The 13,091-nt window shown below is 48.6% G+C and overlaps 5 protein-coding genes and 1 long non-coding RNA gene across 6 annotated transcripts; 3 read left to right on the forward strand and 3 right to left on the reverse strand.

Moving 5' to 3' along the window:
* Positions 1-58: 58 nt before the first annotated feature.
* Positions 59-872, forward strand: LOC132262315 (RING-box protein 1A). The gene is made up of 4 exons (XM_059761555.1): positions 59-257; positions 359-386; positions 465-586; positions 644-872. The coding sequence occupies exons 1-4, from the start codon at positions 177-179 to the stop codon at positions 740-742; spliced, it is 330 nt and encodes a 109-aa protein (XP_059617538.1). The 5' UTR covers positions 59-176; the 3' UTR covers positions 743-872.
* A 44-nt stretch (positions 873-916) lies between these two features.
* On the reverse strand, positions 917-5,549 carry LOC132262314 (histone-lysine N-methyltransferase Suv4-20). Its single transcript, XM_059761554.1, has 3 exons — positions 5,470-5,549; positions 4,272-4,633; positions 917-4,161 (listed from the first exon to the last, which is right to left on the reverse strand). Exons 2-3 carry the CDS (start codon positions 4,587-4,589, stop codon positions 2,581-2,583), a joined length of 1,899 nt encoding a protein of 632 aa, XP_059617537.1. The 5' UTR covers positions 4,590-4,633; positions 5,470-5,549; the 3' UTR covers positions 917-2,580.
* Positions 5,550-5,830: 281 nt separating this feature from the next.
* On the forward strand, positions 5,831-6,665 carry LOC132261681 (S-phase kinase-associated protein 1). The gene is made up of 2 exons (XM_059760595.1): positions 5,831-5,997; positions 6,062-6,665. Exon 2 carries the CDS (start codon positions 6,084-6,086, stop codon positions 6,570-6,572), a length of 489 nt encoding a protein of 162 aa, XP_059616578.1. The 5' UTR covers positions 5,831-5,997; positions 6,062-6,083; the 3' UTR covers positions 6,573-6,665.
* A 636-nt stretch (positions 6,666-7,301) lies between these two features.
* LOC132262797 (DNA-directed RNA polymerase I subunit RPA2) lies at positions 7,302-10,942 on the reverse strand. The gene is made up of 3 exons (XM_059762217.1): positions 10,770-10,942; positions 8,911-10,710; positions 7,302-8,849 (listed from the first exon to the last, which is right to left on the reverse strand). Exons 1-3 carry the CDS (start codon positions 10,854-10,856, stop codon positions 7,344-7,346), a joined length of 3,393 nt encoding a protein of 1,130 aa, XP_059618200.1. The 5' UTR covers positions 10,857-10,942; the 3' UTR covers positions 7,302-7,343.
* Positions 10,943-11,066: 124 nt separating this feature from the next.
* Positions 11,067-11,635, reverse strand: LOC132261650 (uncharacterized). Its single transcript, XR_009468432.1, has 3 exons — positions 11,464-11,635; positions 11,295-11,402; positions 11,067-11,228 (listed from the first exon to the last, which is right to left on the reverse strand). It is a non-coding gene; the product is annotated as an uncharacterized LOC132261650 (long non-coding RNA).
* A 76-nt stretch (positions 11,636-11,711) lies between these two features.
* LOC132261649 (uncharacterized) lies at positions 11,712-13,090 on the forward strand. Its single transcript, XM_059760547.1, has 3 exons — positions 11,712-11,896; positions 11,960-12,250; positions 12,307-13,090. Exons 2-3 carry the CDS (start codon positions 12,085-12,087, stop codon positions 12,933-12,935), a joined length of 795 nt encoding a protein of 264 aa, XP_059616530.1. The 5' UTR covers positions 11,712-11,896; positions 11,960-12,084; the 3' UTR covers positions 12,936-13,090.
* Position 13,091: the final 1 nt, after the last annotated feature.

Raw genomic sequence — 13,091 nt, forward strand, 5'->3', positions numbered from 1 at the left:
TTGAAAATGAACGGCAAACACACTTTCCGAGTGATGCGCCACCTGTATTGAAATTCGCTGTGGAAAGTGTAGAACAGTGTTGTGACATTTTGGCAAGATTTTTTAGTAGTCCTGTAAAATATCAGAGTTTTCGTCTGTTTCCCCTGCAAAATCCGATAATTTTCTACTTAGACAGAATGGAGGTTGATGAAGATGAGTTCGAGCAGCCCACGTCCAGCAGTAATAAGGGCGAGAAGAAGAGATTTGAGGTGAAAAAGGTGAGTGGCCAGTGAATTGGCAAAAATTGCAAAGCTCCTTTGTTTCTCAGCTATTTTGGGCAATTTTCTTATCAAAATGCACTTTTCCCGTCTCTCTTTAGTGGAATGCCGTGGCATTGTGGGCGTGGGGTAAGTAAAATCATAGTTTTATCCTTTGAAATTGCTGTGGAGTGGACATAACCTCAACTGTGTCTCCCTTCCGGACAGACATCGTTGTGGACAACTGCGCTATTTGCCGGAATCACATCATGGATCTCTGCATTGAGTGTCAGGCCAATCAGGCCTCCGCCACCAGCGAAGAGTGCACAGTGGCCTGGGGAGTGTGTAATGTGAGTAGACAGAAGAATTTCTCCCGATCCCAAAACTCAATTTTCCGTGTTTTGCAGCACGCTTTTCACTTCCACTGCATCTCGCGCTGGCTGAAGACGCGCCAGGTCTGCCCGCTGGACAACCGAGAGTGGGAATTCCAGAAGTACGGCCACTAAACAGCCCCACATGCGATTATTTCTCAATAAAGCACATTAATTTGCCGCGTGAAACTGCATTTTGGCAAGTATGAAAGAATCCGCTCTCGAGGAAATTGAAGACAAAACGGTGGATTTGCCTTGGATGAATCTTTATATGGAAAGAAAATCTTTGTCTCTTAATCTCTGTCTCTCTTTCTCATTATTGAATTCCTAAAATTGCAGTAATTATACATTATTTTTTATCACAAATCATTTGTTTGCAAAGTTGTTTTTTAAAATTCTTGTAGCTCATCGCGCAATTTCCTGACTTTCCCTCCTGTCTTATCATCAAATTCACACATGCTTTACATTAGCTTCTTCTCTCTACTTTAGGGAAAATGTGACTTATCGGAAAGGAAAATTCAATGCAAAATTCCGCGCTTTTCTTTCTCTGTGTGTTTGTGTGAAAAATTAAACTAAGTTATTACAAAAAAAAGTGAACTTTTAGAGATAATATTTTTCTTAACATGATAAAAACTTACGAAGAACAGAGAATAAAATCGGGTGGTAATTTTTTTTCTATATACTTTTACAAAAACTTATCATCTAAAATTCAACTACTGATGATTTTATGCCGAAAACAAAATAAAAAATGGGAGACGATAAACAATTTGACAATTTTTTCTTTATCATTTTTTTACCTACAGTGAATAAATCTTAACCACTTTCACACTTAAAACTCTCGCTCGCTGTTTATAATATAAAATTAGGGATGAAGATTTCTACAATTACGTGAAAATTAGCCTTCTCTCCTCTAAATTGTTGTTTCTCCTCGTCTTCTCCACTATCTTCACAATTAATATTCACGACAATGTATTGGCAGTACAGTAATTTTCATCATTTTTCGCAAGTTTTTAAATATTCAATATTCCTCTCCATAATTAGAATTATCTAATATTACCATTATTACAGCTAATCATGGATTATTTCTGAATTACTCTTTCGCTCAACTCCTTCTCTATTATGTGTTCTTTATGCTCTCAGAGCGCCCGCAATGGGGGCGCGCGCCTCTTTGTCCGGGAAGCCCTTCCGTGCGGCCCTCGGCATTGCTCCAGCAACGCCACAGCGAATAATCTCTAGATTTCACGAAGCCTGCGAGTTCAAACTGTTGGGAAAATGTTGCTGCGTCAACTCATTCTTGACTTAATAATTTAATCTCATAAATACTGGAGTATAAACAGACTTTAAAGGGTTACACACCTGAGATCTGCGCACGTGAGGCATTTCTCGGCAGTGTCGCCGCCGAAAATTTTGCAATTAGCTAATAATATTGGGGAATTATTGAGAAATTAGGAACTTTTTCTCTACAATTTTTTTTTTAATTTACAGATTTTCTTATCTTGAGTTTTTATTAGTAAAAGAGCTTCAAAATTCTATGAATTTTCGCAAATTCACTGCTTCGAAAAACTACGCCCGCAGATCTCTATTATACACACTTAATTTCGATACACTTAACTTTAGTTTCCCGGAAGATGATTTAACTATCCTCAATATTGAGGAGGATTTGTGATTAATACGATGTACAATTTTTCTCCACAAACCTCAAGTGTATAATCGTTATAACCCTTGAAAAATTTTTTCTTTACACATTCTTTCGCTTTCCAAATGATAAATAAAAATTAACTATCTTCTCTCCTTCTTTTTACCCACTCAATAACGAATCATTATTTCGTCCTGAACAAAAAAAAGCCCTAAATGCATTTAGGACACTTCAGCGTGTCCTAATAATCGTCTCGTCGTCAGAGAGAACCTTCCAACAGTTTGACTCACTGGCGCGGGGGCGCCTTGGGGCGGCGCGCCCCGAGCATCCGCCGCTGTCAGTTGACCACCGTGGCGATGGGCGACGTGGGCTCGGCGAGCGGCGGCGCGTCCACGGGTGGCGGAATGTTGATGGTGTGAGATTCATTGCCGAAGATCAGCCGCAGCCGCTTCATGGGCGGTGACGTCGTGGGCGCCGCCGGCGACTGGCCACGCGGGCAGGTGTGATGGTGGCGTCGGTGCTTGTCGCGCCGCCGCTTCGTTTTGTGCCGCTTCTTGCGCTTCTGCGGCGGCGACGTGTCCGTGAAGTCGCTGTGCGTCTCGCCTGTGGTTTCGCCCTCCTCGTCGCCCTCCTCATCGTCGTCCATCAGTCCTTCCACGCGCAGCACTTCGTACTCGGGCGCCACGAACGCCCCATTGGGGCTCTCCTCGCTCAAGCTAGTGCCCGACTCGATCACCTCGTCGAGAATGGGGCTCCGCTTCATGCGCAGCGTCAGCTTGAGGCGTCTCTCGGGCGTCTTCAGCACGGTGGGCGTCTCGCCACCGCCGCGGGGCGCCTTGTTCTCCAGCGATGACGTGCTGTCCGTCTCGCTCACGCTCTTGGACACTTTCCTCTTGCGCAGTATCACATTGGTGTCCTCCTCGTCTTCCTCCTCGAGGAGACTGATCACAGTGTCCTTCTCCGGGCGCCCGCGACGCTTCGGCGCCAAGCCCTCGAAGTGCCCCGACAGATTGAGGCGACACGCCGGATGCGCCTTCCCGCGGCGCTCCTCTTCGTCCACCGAGCCGCCGCTGCCGTCGTCCGCGTGCGCGGCCGCATTCCTGGTGTTGTACTTGCTCTTCACCGGCAGCCGCACAGTCTCCTGCAGGCGCGTGCTCTTGCGCGTGTGCTGCCCGTTCTGGCGCGTGTTGTGCCCATTCGCCGCCACCTCTTCGTGCTGCTGCAGCACGCCCGGATGCTGCGCCATGATCATCTCCGCGTCGTACTTCGTCATGCCCTTCTGCCGCAGCTCACTCAGCGTCAGCGGCGTCACGATCTTCCCGTTTGCCGGCGCCTCCTTGTCCGCCGCGGCACCGCCGTTGGGTGTGTTCTTGCTCTTGATCCTATTGATACGGTTGTCAGTCTCACGCAGGCGATAGCCACTCGCCGGCGACACCTCCTCGGCGGTGGTCTTCTCTTTGGCAAACGCCCCCATGCTGCGCCTCTCGCACGTCTCGCACTCGCAATAGCCGTTGTTGTCGCCAAAGAAGTCCTCGCCGTAGAAGCACGTGATCTCCTCGCCCACCTCAATGTCCCGCAACACCTTCACGCACGCCGTGTCCCTGCCCGTGGCCACGAACTTGCAATTCGCCCGGCAATCGTGATTGATGTACGCCGCCGGGCCGAGCCACAGCTGGGCGCAGTTCTTTCGGCAGCTGTACATCACGCTGAAGTCATTCTTGCCAGGATGCAGAAGCATCGCCTCCTCGGCCTCCGTCAGCTCCGCAATACACCCCACGAGGTACTCGATCTTCTCATTCTTGTACCACTTGCGCGTCGACGAGATCTTGGCGCCCTTCTGCCCCTCCAGCGAGTAGCGGTAGCAGGGCTCTATCGTGAAGCCGGACTCCTTGGCGAACACACGGAGGTAGCGATAAATCTGCAAGTGCAAATTGAGTCAACAATGGCGAAATCAATTGCCAGCAATTCGAGAAACTATACAAATTGCACAACAAGTGAAACTCATGTCGAGCAACAGCAACTACTCACATGCTCCTGAAGTCTCTTCTGGGCCAATTTGCTTTTGTTGTGCACATGACGCGGAATCCACTCGCCCTTGATGATTCTCCCGTAGGCTTTCTCGTAGTTCTTCGTCTCGATAAAGTCCGCCACGATGCGCTTCAGCTCATCACGATTGGCCTTCAGTGGACGGTACTTGATGTTCATCTTGTGTGTGACGAAGCCGAGGAAGGGGTCCAAGACCAGGGATGTCGCCAAATCATCATTCTCCGACAACTCCTTCGGCGTCATTCCCGTTGGCTGCATTTTCAGATGACCTGATTGACGGTGTGCCGACTCAACAACCATTCTCGTGTAGCCAAGTCGCCTCTTCGCTATCACACACCAACGGCCTGCAAAGAGGGACACTCAATCAAACATCTGGGCATCTTCCGATCTTCCTTTGGCGGGAATCTTCAGAATATCCGTGACGTCACAATCCCCCTCGACCGCCAGCGGCGCCATCTGCGAGAAATATGCGCCGACAATTGTGACAGCATTGATGGATTTTCAGCAATTTTTCAACTTTTTCGCATTTCCCGAGGAAATATTGCCCCCCGTGAACGATATTGAATGACCCCAAGAAATTTTCAGTCGATAAAGAGCAATTTCTGCGGCACATTCAGCAAAAAAATCAATTCGTGCATACTTTCAAGACAAGAGACAATAGAGGAAAAAATGCTAAATATCCACTTTTCGCCTTATTTATCACTGAATTTCCCTGAAAAACCACCCCAAAGTGGCCTAAGTTACCCATTTAATGGGTTTATTGATGTAGCAAGGGTGGTAATTGATGGGTTCGCGGGGCGAATAAAGGTGCGTCTTGGGGCCCAATTGCTGGGCAAAGAGAAAGAGAGAAAAATCAATGGCGGATGGCCATTTTGCGTTGCTGCTCTACCACGTCCGCGAAAAAGCTGAAAACCCCCACAAATACCCCCTTGCACAGCACAGTCCCGTCAAAATTAGCCCTCTTGGCCACACCGAAACACTCAGGGGTGGATCATGGGGGTCCCCAGGGGGATTTTCAGGTAGATAATGGGCAATAAAGATGTCACTTTTTTCCATTAAAATCTCCGTCTCGTCCCGACACCCAAATTTTCACAACACTTTTTCCAGCACAAAACCACTCTTCAGCCACAGTTTCACGCTGGGTGGTGAAAGAGAATTTTCTGCACTATCGATTAATTACCTTTAATTTAGTTACTGACATTACTATGAGGGTGAAAAACGCGTGGAAAAAGAAATACTTTGTGATTTATGTGGCGAGTCGCAGTCTCCGCCATATACAATGCTGAAAATTGCCTTTGAACACCTTCAGGGTGGGAAACCCCCCAAATGTCTTCAGGAGAATTTTTCTTGCGTCCAATTTTTTGGGGAAAAGGGAGCCTCTGGGGGCATTGTGGGTGGCTTTTCCTTCTTCAGGGTGTGTATTTCATTAGCATTGAGAAGTGCAATTATGCGAATTTCTCATACTATCAAATGCTGTGAGTTTTGTGAGGTTAGATCAGCCATGATGGAGTACTAAAAAATAAGCACTAAAAAGGGTCGCGTCAGAACTTGTCAGCCAGTCGTCTTTCGTCTGCTGAAGAGTAAAAATAGCAAGTTTGCACCAAAGGTTTTCTTCTCTGAAAATCGCATTTTCAGTCTTCTATCTACCACATTCTCGAGTTGCTGTACTGTGCTAAGGCTTCAAGTACATTAGACAAGTAAAGTAAAGGTAAGAAGGCGAGTAAATTGAGGTGAAAAGACGCATTGTAATGGAGGCTTTGTTTGATTGTCAGGACCGTCAGGGAAAAAGACAAAATGCCCATGATTAAGCTTCAGTCCTCGGACGGCGAGGTGTTCGACACGGATGTGCAGATCGCCAAATGCAGCGGCACCATCAAGACGATGCTCGATGACTTGGGCATGGACGAGGGCGAGGACGAGATGGTACCGCTGCCGAACGTGAACTCCGCCATTCTGAAGAAGGTGCTCCAGTGGGCGACGTACCACAAGGACGACCCGCAGCCTGCCGAGGATGACGAGAACAAGGAGAAGCGCACCGACGACATCTCATCGTGGGACGCGGACTTCCTCAAAGTCGACCAGGGCACACTGTTCGAGCTCATCCTGGCGGCCAACTACTTGGACATTAAGGGCCTCCTGGACGTGACGTGCAAGACTGTGGCCAACATGATCAAGGGCAAGACGCCCGAGGAGATCCGCAAGACCTTCAACATCAAGAACGACTTCACGCCCGCCGAGGAAGAGCAGGTCCGCAAGGAGAACGAGTGGTGCGAGGAGAAGTAACCCACTCACACTCATATTCCTCCACTTTCTTTCTCTCATTTTTTTCACTCTCTGAAGCCTTGGTTAACAATAAAATGTGAACTTATTCCTCAAGACGCTCATTTTTTAATAATACTTCCCATTGTAAGGATTGCACAGCGTGTTCTTCATGTGGATTTCCAGGAAGACTCCGCAGGCAATGACAAAGCTTAAGCAGGCGAACAGCAGAAACTTCTTGCCGAACAAGCGTCGGTTGCCTTCCAGAAATAATCGTTCTTCGTAAATTGTCTCGTTCAGCCGACTAATGAGCTTCACCACGCGGCAATTGGGGCCCTTCACGCGTCTCCGGAGCTCGGCTATCATCTTCTGAATCCCGTCCAGTGGCATTTTCCGTCTTTTTCGCGGTGACTTGCGATTGCCGAAAACAGTAACACAACGCTTGCCGCGATTTCAATGAGCAATTCTCAGAAGTCTTTAAAATCTAGTTTTTTTTTCAAAATGGCCAGGAAAATTTTTATCCCTTCTACCTGGCGTTTGAATTTACTTAAATGTCCTCTAGAGTCATTAAAGAACACAAATGGCTAAAATGCAACGGCATGAACGGCACATTCGTTTTGAAATCTTGTCTGAAATGAAACGGCAATCTGAATTGTTTCTACGATTTCTATCTCATCGGCGATTTAATGTTGGTTTGTCCCACTCTCTCCATCTGCTGCACTTTTTCGCATGAAAAAACAAGGAAAGCGCTAATAAAAGTAATAAACGATAAATTTATTTTCTCCAAGAACACCTCTAAATCTCCCTGAAGTCCAGCTTCACGTTGATGTTCACAGAGCAGAGTTGCGTGACTAAGAACTTGAAGATGTAGGGAATCTGAATGTGGCCTATTTGCGTGCCGTCGCCGCATAGGAGGCACGTTGCGGGGGCGCTCTGTAGATCACCAGCGCCGTCGCGACTCACCACCTTCATGATGGGGCCCAGCAGACTGCCGCATCGCCGGCATACGATCACCGACACCTTGTCAGAGTTGTGGAAGAGGCGATCGTGCAGCAGGAAGGACGCGCCGTGGGCGATCAGACTATCGCGCTCCATTTCGCCGAAGCGCACGCCGCCGCCCTTCTTCCGGCCCTTCACCGGCTGGTGCGTGAGCAGATCCACGGGGCCCGTGGAGCGCACTTGCCACTTGTCCGACACCATGTGCCGCAGGCGCTGGTAGTGCACCACGCCGAAGAAGATGTCCGCTCGCAGCTCTCGTCCATCCGTGCCGCTGTACATGCGTTCCGTGCCGTAGTAATTGTAGCCACCGGCCTCCAACAGCCGCCCGAAGTAGTCGATCGCCGTGTCACTCTCCGTGAATTTGAACGGCGTGGCGTCGTGCACGAGCGCGTGCAGAGCTGCACTCTTTCCCGCCATCATCTCGATCATCATGGCGATGGTCATGCGTGACGGGAAGCCGTGCGGATTGAAGACAATGTCAGGAATGAGGCCACTCTCTGTGAAGGGCAGATCCACGTCCGGCCACTTCTGCGAGCAGATGCCCTTCTGTCCTGCCCGACTGGCGAACTTGTCGCCCACCGACGGATTCCGCTGCACGCGCACCGTGATGACAGCCTGCTTGGACGCACTGGCCGTGAAGCCGCCGCACAACCGCACGCTGTCCACCACACAATCCTCCTTGTCCTTGTACTTGATCACCGAGTACACCGCCCTGTTCGTATCGAAGTAGCAGTAGAAGGGCGACTTGAAGGACAACTTGGTGCCGGGACGTGGGAATCCGTCCGAATCCAGCACATCCACGAGATTTGGCTGATGTGGATCACGCACGAAGAAGAAGTCGGGCTCTTGTAAGTCGATAAATGTGCTCTTCTGAATACTTCCATGCGCCAAGCCGCGCTCAAACGCCGCCTTGTTGATGATCATCGCGTCCTCCATGTCGTAGCCAGTGTAGGAAATTACAGCCACGATGGCGTTTGTGCCCATGGCGAAATCGTCCATCTCGATGTTGTCATGGTGCACCGGCCGGAAGAGGGGCGTCGTGGGCGTTTGCAACCGATAGAGCTTCGTGGCCGCTTGCAGAGCGTAATTCTGGCACGGAGTGCCCATCGTTTGCTTCCCCATCTGACACTGGTACATGTTCCTCGGCGACTGATTGCAGTCTGGCATGGGAATCAGGTGTGCCAAATTGCTCAAGAACGACGTCTTCGAGAGCTCCATGTGAGTCGTAATGCCTGGATAGATTTCCTCAGGACACACAGCAATTTCCATGTAGACTTGCTCAAAAGTACCCACATATTCCACCTGGAAGGACAGAAATTCTCTGAAACCAACCCAAAATCAGCGCTGTGAACTCATCAATTACCTTGTTCACCATGAGATTTACCACTGGACGCATCATCCTAGCGGCGCCCACGAAGAGAAATAGTCCCGGAAACAACCCACCCGTCTTCCTGGGAATGTTGACAATCTCCAGCGTGTTGGGAATCACATCTCCAGCCACTTTGAGCAACCTTAGCTTGTCCACAACCCTCGTCAGTTGATCCTCTGTCACGTAACCCAGCAATCGTCCCTCCAGCACCACGTTCACCATTCCTTTTGCATCCCCAATGAAGACATCTTCGATGCCACTCATGCCGAGTCTGGTGAGTTCCTCCTCAATTTTCTCAATCTCCCTCGCATTCGGCGCTCTTGACACTGTGCAACCGATGGTGAGGTGATTCAGCAGACCACAAGGCGCTCCGTCAGGCGTGTGGACAGGGCAGATGAAGCCCCAGGCGTCCGGAAGGAGCTTCCTCACCTCCGTCGTGCGCATTTCCGTGAAGAAAGCCCCTCTGTGCACAGCCCTGAAGTGCGACATGTAGCGCATCCTGTTGATATTCTCAGCCATAATTACAAGACCAGTGGTCTGCTGAAGCCCCAGATTCCCCGAACTGTTCACCGTACCCGTGGCGAGGAAGTTCTCAAACTGTCGTGTGAAAGTGCCGCAATACTTCATCGCTATTATCATCTCAGATTGCGTCAAGCTGAAGCCAGTCGTGCTGTTGGCCTTCTTCAGAATATTGAATCTCAGAGACACAAGATAACTCTGCAGTCGATCCTTCATCAGCTTCTGCACAAGATGCCCACCCAGGAGGATCTCGTGCATCATCGTGCTGTCCGCGCCTTCGGCAATCACCTTGTCCTGCACGGCTTGAAAGAGCTTCTTGATCATCAGGCAAATCAGGTGGAACTTGTCCTTGTTCTCCTTCAGATGTATCAGCACTGTGCTCTTCAGGAGACTCTGTCCCACTTGCCTGTCCGTCTCCCAGTCCATCGCATACAATCGCTTCCGGAAGACACGGCCCAAGAACTCCAGACACTCCTCGTGAGTGTGAAGTCCCTCATCGTGCAGATCCCTGAGCATCGTCTGCACACACCCACAATAGTACAGATCATCCTCAAATCCCCTCACGCAGCTCTGATAGATGTACAGATCCGTGACCGGGATTAGAGCCTTCATCAGCATCATCACAGGCAAGTAGGACATGTTCTTCCCATGCGACAACATGAATTTCGCCGTCCCGTTAGTGAGGAAGTGCAGCACATTGTTTGTGGACGTGTGATCTGTCATCTCCGACCGGATGATCACACCCACATCGCTGAAGAGCTTCCCTCTCTCCTTCCAAGTGCCTCTCTTCAGTGCTATCGGGTAGTTTTTTCTCGTCTGCAGCAGCATCCGGATGAGCTTCTCATTTCCCTTCACCACAAAATACCCACCCCACTCATTCTCATGCTCGCCCACCTTCACCAGCTGCGCCGGCGTCATCTTGGCCAGGTTGCAGAGATTCGACTGCAACATTATGGGAATCTCTCCGACATCCTTGTCAATTGGTGGCTTCGGGATGCCATTCAGTGACCATCCCAGGCGCAAATTCACCTGACCTCTGTAAGTGCTATTCCTCTGCCGGCACTCCATCGGGTAGATCCTCCGTGTCCGGACATCCGTCATGCTCTGCGGCACCATTGGATTCCCAACGTTGCACTTCTCTATCCTCAGACACACTCTGTCCTTCGTCGGAAGCTCAAATTCCAGCGGCCTCAGGTTACTCACGCATTCCTTGATACCCTCCTCCACCATGTAATTGAAGGACTCCACGTGCGGAGCCCCCAGGATCTTGAGAATCTTCAAAGAACAGCATAACCTCAATTACACCGGGAAGTTTACAGGATTTTCAGCCTTACCTCATTCTGCTTTGACTTGATTTTAGTGAATTCCGCTCGGGAATTCGTTAACAGTGGCTTTGTATTCACTTTTGGAACGCTAGCCATGCTTTTTCACGAGTTTTCCCCTGATAAACACAGCGGCATGCGGAATCACAAGAAATTCACCTCTTCAACTCTTATTCACCACGAACAGCTGCGCTGAAGAGCGGTTGAATGTTCAAAATATTAACCCTTGGCCGACGCGTAATCAGGGAATAATTTAGGAATAATAAAGAAGACAATCAAGTAGAAAAGAAAAAGCAATTTACTTGAGATCTGTACAGAAATTTTGACTTCACGTTCATGAGGAGCTTCAGAGTTTAGTGGAGTCCAATGTTGCTTGCTGCGGGGATCGGTTCCTGAGAAGGGCTTCTGCTTTCGTCTGATTTCTTTTCCATCCTTCGCTTCCTCCTCTCCGTCTTCCTGGGATCTCTAACACTTTTGGATGAATGGATAGACAATCAGTTTCAGGAATCGCTTTCAAGAATGACAAAAATATCTTACAATTTGTGCGCAAAGCCACGATATAGCCAGCCAATAGTTATAAAAATTACTATTACGATAAACAGAATCAAAAGTAATTGCTCTTGAGTCCAAGCCTCGGTCATAAAGCTGCAATCAGAACAGAAAACACTTGAAGGTGTAAAAACTTCTCCTTAATTCTTCAACTTACCCGAAAATTATGTCACTCTTCTTCTTCCCAATGCTAAACATTGCTGAAATTTACCTTCAAAGATCCTTACAGAAATTTGCACCTTCACAGGCTTTCAGTATAAATTTGTTTTTTCCACTTGTGACAAAATCCTATTACTTCTTAGATTTCACAAAGAAATTGTGCGAGAAAATGGAGAATACAACGATGATTTTTTAAAAATTCACCTCGCGAACTTTAGGGCGAATTTCAGCGAATCCAGTGGAATAATAAATATTTGCCTTTTATTGGTACATGGATTTTTGCTGAATTTTCACGGATTATCAGCAAGATTCACAGTGAAAATAGTGGGAAGTGAGAGAATAAAGTGTGCAGCATCATCAGAAATCGAAGGCATTTCAAGCAAATCGTTTTTTTGCACGGATTTTGCAAATATCAGAGGATAACTTTTCAGGTTAGATTGTTTTTCTCTGTGCTTCACAGGGAAAATCAATAAAAAAAGTTCGCACTTTTTCAGCTGAAAGCATTCCGAGAGAAGTAAACAAATCGGACGGAAGAGAGAACTGCGCGACAGGGAGTGCGCAAGCGATTGACAAGTCTGTGTGGGTGGCTTTTACTCTTCCGGAGGCAGTTTTTCGCAACATGGATAGATATAGGCTGATGGAGTCGCATGTGAAGATCACAGAGCAGCTGATCAAGCTGGTGAAGCCACATCCGGAGCTGTACGACATGAATTCCCATCTATACAACGACAGGACGCACATTGATGGCCTCTGGGCATCGATTTCGCACATCATGCAGATGTCCAGTAAGCAAGAGATTCGCCACGAACGGGCGCATGAGTAATGTTGAATGTCTTTGCAGCCACGGAGGTCAGGACAAAGTGGAATTCGCTCAGGAGTCAGTTTATGAGGGCTCTGAAGCACGAAAGGATGCCATATGGCGCTTCTGGACGGCGCAGAAAGAAGTGGTACATGATGGACTCGCTGAACTTCCTCAGGGGTGTTCTCACGCTACCGGACAGTGCTGAGAGTGTAATTGGCGGCGATAAACCCGCTCCAGATGGGATGCTAGTGAAGCGACTGCCCGCCTTTCCGGAGATTCCACTCGTGGTGATGAAGCAGGAATCGCAGAGTGGCGACAGCGAGGCAGAAGTGGAGGAGATGCAATCGCCAGAGAAGAAGAGTCGCATTGGCGACGACAGAGACAGTCCAGTGGCGAGATTTGGCGAGAAATCCTTCCCTGAGGAATCGTACGCCTCAACATGTCTCTTCGACGAACCTCCCGGACACTCTGGTGGCATCTCTCAGGCGGAGAACTACGATCAGCTCTTCTTCCAGAGCCTGGACAAGGATATCAAGAGATTGGCGCCGCACCGGCGACGACGTCTCAAGGAAATCTTCCTGCAGACACTGAACAATCTGCTGGATCAGCAGGAAATGGAGCAGGAGAGGAATTCCGTGGCCAGAGTGTGCCAGAGGGCGCAGAATTGAGAAAGGATTAATTGTAAATTGTGCATGGCTTCCAAAGCCTCGTTTTTTTGTGATTTCCAGGTAAGATCGTGAATAACTTACTTATTTATCAAGAAACAATGACAAAGAGAAGTGTTGAACATTGTGCAAATGTAAAAGATATCGAATAAATGTGAA

The sequence above is a fragment of the Phlebotomus argentipes genome, unplaced genomic scaffold (genome assembly GCF_947086385.1).
Source record: "Phlebotomus argentipes unplaced genomic scaffold, Phlebotomus argentipes genome assembly contig_15, whole genome shotgun sequence".
Classification (NCBI taxonomy): domain Eukaryota; kingdom Metazoa; phylum Arthropoda; class Insecta; order Diptera; family Psychodidae; genus Phlebotomus; species Phlebotomus argentipes.